This window comes from Penaeus monodon, chromosome 16, assembly GCF_015228065.2.
Source record: "Penaeus monodon isolate SGIC_2016 chromosome 16, NSTDA_Pmon_1, whole genome shotgun sequence".
Lineage (NCBI taxonomy): Eukaryota > Metazoa > Arthropoda > Malacostraca > Decapoda > Penaeidae > Penaeus > Penaeus monodon.
In genome coordinates this window covers 49,948,829-49,952,826 of record NC_051401.1, presented here as the reverse complement: position 1 = coordinate 49,952,826, position 3,998 = coordinate 49,948,829, and the positions used below count along the sequence as shown (strand labels likewise).

General features: G+C 58.1%; 1 protein-coding gene across 2 annotated transcripts in view; it reads left to right on the top strand.

The window, feature by feature from the left end:
• The window catches only part of LOC119582906, a 33,104-nt gene extending 29,430 nt beyond the window's left edge, over positions 1–3,674 (top strand). For both annotated transcript variants that reach the window (XM_037931417.1, XM_037931416.1), the window contains exon 8: positions 1–3,674. This exon is cut by the window's left edge and continues 353 nt beyond it. In XM_037931417.1, the coding sequence (XP_037787345.1) occupies positions 1–2,190 (2,190 nt within the window). In that variant the 3' untranslated portion in view covers positions 2,191–3,674.
• The last annotated feature ends 324 nt before the right edge of the window (positions 3,675–3,998 follow it).

Genomic DNA, 3,998 nt, shown 5'->3' with positions numbered 1-3,998 from the left:
AACAAGCGGCCGCCCTCGCCGCCCACCGACACGCCCACCGACCTCAGCAAGAAGTCCCGCCACGAAGGGCTGCCGTCAGACCTGCCCGCCTCCACGCTCCTGTGCAGCCAGTGCAACGCGCCCTTCACCAACTTCGAGGCCTTCCGCAGGCACCTCAAGACCCACCTGGAGGGGGTGGAGGCGGCGGCCACGGCGGGCGGCGGCGCAGCGGGGATGGCGTGCCCCGAGTGCCGTCTGCCGCTGAGCTCGGAGGCCGGCCTGGAGGCGCACCTGGCCACGCACCTGGGCGCCACGGCCACCGAATACGGCTGCCAGGCCTGCCTCAAGCTCTTCCCCAAGCCGGATGAGCTGCAGAAGCACCTCATGGACATCCACGCGCACCACCTTTACCGCTGCGCCCTGTGCAAGGAGATGTTCGACTCCAAGGTCTCCATCCAGGTGCACTTCGCCGTCAAGCACAGCAACGAGTGCAAGGTGCACAAGTGCACGCGCTGCTCGCTCATCTTCCGGTCGCAGTCCGAGTTCGAGGTGCACATCCGGGCGAGCCACATGCGGCGGGGCCTGGGCGTGGGGGAGGCGGGGCCAGGGGCGGGCAGCCTGGGAGGCCCGGGGGGGTCGTACCGCTGCCTGCTGTGTACGCTGAGCCTCAGCTCGGAGGCCGAGCTGGCGGCGCACGTGGCCACTCACCAGCGCCAGTTCCAGTGCACGCTTTGCGACGACGCCTTCCACGTGGAGTTCCTGCTCGACAAGCACATGCAGACGCAGCACAACTCCGAGCTAAACGGCAACGTGCCGCAGCCCGAGAACCTGGCCAAGCCCCGCCGCAGCCCGCACAAGAAGGAGCTCAAGTGCGACATCTGTGACGCCGAGTTCTCGAGCGACTCGGGGCTGCTGGCGCACCGCAAGCAGGCGCACAACATCAAGAGCGGGGCCGGCGGCGCGGGCGCCAAGGTGGCGGCGGCGTCCCTCAGCCTCTTCTGTGCCTACTGCAGCGAGGCCTGCAAGTCGCGCAGTGATCTCGAAGCCCACATGAAGTCGCACCAGGGCTCCGGGGGGCGCCACAAGTGCAACATCTGCGACGAGTTGTGCCCTTCGGCCGCGCTCCTTGCCCAGCACAAGCTCACGCACGTCAAGGTGGTCAGCGGCAGCGCCTGCGCCGTGTGCCGCGAGCCCCTGACGTCCGAGCAGCAGTTCAGCAGCCACCAGAGCGAGCACCACCCGGCGCCGCTGCCGCAGCCCTGCGTCGTCTGCCGCCAGACGCTCGTCACCGACATGGAGGTGAGTGTGCACGCTCGCTTCCACGCGGCGCAGGCTGCCCAGGCCGCCGCCGCCGCCTCTGTGGCCTCCAGCGGCCCCTTCAGCAGCTCTGACCCTGTGCAGCCCGTGTCCCTTGCCTCCATGATCACCACCACGGCCTCCAGTGCAGCCGCCACCGCCAGCAGCAACAGCAGCAGCAGCCGCGGCAGCAGCAGTCCGAGACAGTCGCCCTCGCTGCGGTGCCCCGAGTGCCACCTCAAGCTGGAGACCATGGAGGAGGCAGAGGCGCACGCGGCGGTGCACCAGCAGCAGCAGCAACAGGGCTATGGGCGTTCAGTGGCACCATCTTCGCGCACATATCAGTGCATTAAATGCCAGGAGAGCTTTGCCTCCGAGGCAGAGATCGAGGCACACGTGGCATCGCACCTTCTGCACGAAGGCTCTGTGCATGAGTGCCACCTGTGCCGTGCCACGTTCGACACGCCACTGCGCCTCCAGTGCCACCTCATTGAACACACGTTCGAAGGCTGCGGCAGCTTCACGTGCTACATGTGCTCGTCTGTGTTCACGACCGCCTCGCGGCTGCAGCAGCACATGGTGGAGCACGGGCTCAGCGCGCGCCCCTACGACTGCCACCACTGCCACCAGCGCTTCTTCTTCCGCGCGGAGCTCGAGAACCACGTGCTGTCTCACCCCGAGGCAGCGGAAGGCAGCTGTCGCGAGTGCGTGGCCAGCTTCCCCGAGCTCCCCCGCCGCAGCCACCGCCGGCCGGCCCTGTCCGCCCTGGGCCCCGCGCAGCATCTCCTGGCGGGCCACGCGGGCCACACGCGCCCCGCCTCGCCCTGCTCCGCCTGCGACGGCGACACGGCCGACGGCGCTGCGGCCTCCGCCAACGGGCTGTCGGCCTCCAGCAACGATGCCAAGGAGATGTGAGGCGCCGGGGCGGCGGTGCCAAGCCCCGGCGCGTGCCCGGTGCTGCTGCGTCTGCGGACCGACCTCTGGTGACGCTCGAGGCTCATGGCGGTCCCGGGAGACGCCGGCGACGCCGACGACGATGACAAAGACGAAAGGAACGAAGTTTCTTAGCTGTTATTTATTATTTTCTATTTTATTTATTGTTATTATGATTTCGTGAATCGGTAAGGACTCCTCGAAGTGGTCCTAGCGCTGCACTGCGCGTACACCAAATATATTCGTAGAAGGCTCCAGGCCGGGACTCGAAGCCGGCGGCGCGAGGGCCTCGGCTGCCCTCGGGCGCCCGCCCGCCCGCCCGCCCGCCCGCGCCGCCGCCCGCGTGGGGAGAGTGCAACTCCTCCACAAGAACCCCCATTTGTCCAGTATGTGATAGTTAAAACAAAAAAAGTTTAAAAACGATTAAAAAAAATAAGACAAGGAATTGTTAGGTATTTTACTCGAGGGTATGAAAGTACAACCTGGTCTCTTGAAGGACTAGATAGCTCATTTATACGATATCCTCATCTCTTTAGATGCTCCTCTCTTACTAGCCCGCCCCACCCCGGCCCGTCTCCAATAGGAAAACGCCTATTGTCTTGATGACGTCACACCCTTTCCCCGTTTTCCTTGACGTTGCCCCCCCCCTCCGCCTCGTCACCTTCCCCATTCCTGGTTTCCTTCCCCTTCTCTTCTTCCAGTTATCCCTTCTTCCTCCTCTTCCGCATCCTCATAACCTCTATTTCCCCCTCCGTTCCTCCCTCCCCCCAGTGCGTGCGGTGGATGATGAGCTTGAATTTGTTCTACAGGGTATCTACCAGTTTATCCCCCCCCAGTGTACATAGCCAAATGTTATTTATGTTTTCGCTAACATCTATATAGTTTTGCCCCCCCCCCTCCCTCCTCTCTTCCCCCCCTCTTCCCCCTCCCTCCTTCCTGATAGTATTTCTCTTACTTTCTAAAATGTGGAAATCCGCATTCTTTATCTCATTTTCTGTGTAAAGGGGGGGAGGGTGGGAGGGGGATCTTTGTTTCCGTCTTCAATTTCTTCTTTATCCTTTTTCTGTTTCTCTTCTCGTGGGAATAAAGGCTCATCATTTTTGGGGAGAAAAAAAAGATATATCCCTTTAATAAAAGAGTGTTTGATATTAGACTCTTTGCAGATGCTGAAGTTGCCACACTCGGCGATGGCGACCGATGGCATCTCGGTGCTGGGAGTTGGATGTTGAAACTTATATGATAATTTTTTTCTAAACTTGAATGTTGTAATGAAGTTGTTTGACCAATGATAATTAGGAATAGTTATTTGCCGGTCGAGAGCCCAGTGTGCGCGGATGTTTTTTCAAGATTTTTTCGAATATCACTGTGAACAGTTTACATGAAACAAAGTGTGCATTTATTTGTTAAAGATTGAGGTTCAAGTGGAATCTTTATGTAAATTAAGTGGAATAAAATTTCACTATAAAGTTGGTGGTTTTCATGTAATTTTCCTTCGCCTTTTTCGGTTTTCTCTTCCGATTACACGCGCACACACACACCATATAAACCGACGCACAAATAATATATGTATATTCACACACATACATACATACGCACACATTTTATACATTCTTATATGCACGTGCATTATTGATACAAATGTTTAGAATTCATAATATTTAGAATTCTAGAACCAAACAAATTATTTCTCGACATTTGTGATTTTCAGGCAATAAAAGTAACCGATATCATGAGTCAAAACGTTTTTCTAGGATGAATGTTTCTAAAATTATTATTTGAAGGTAGATGCT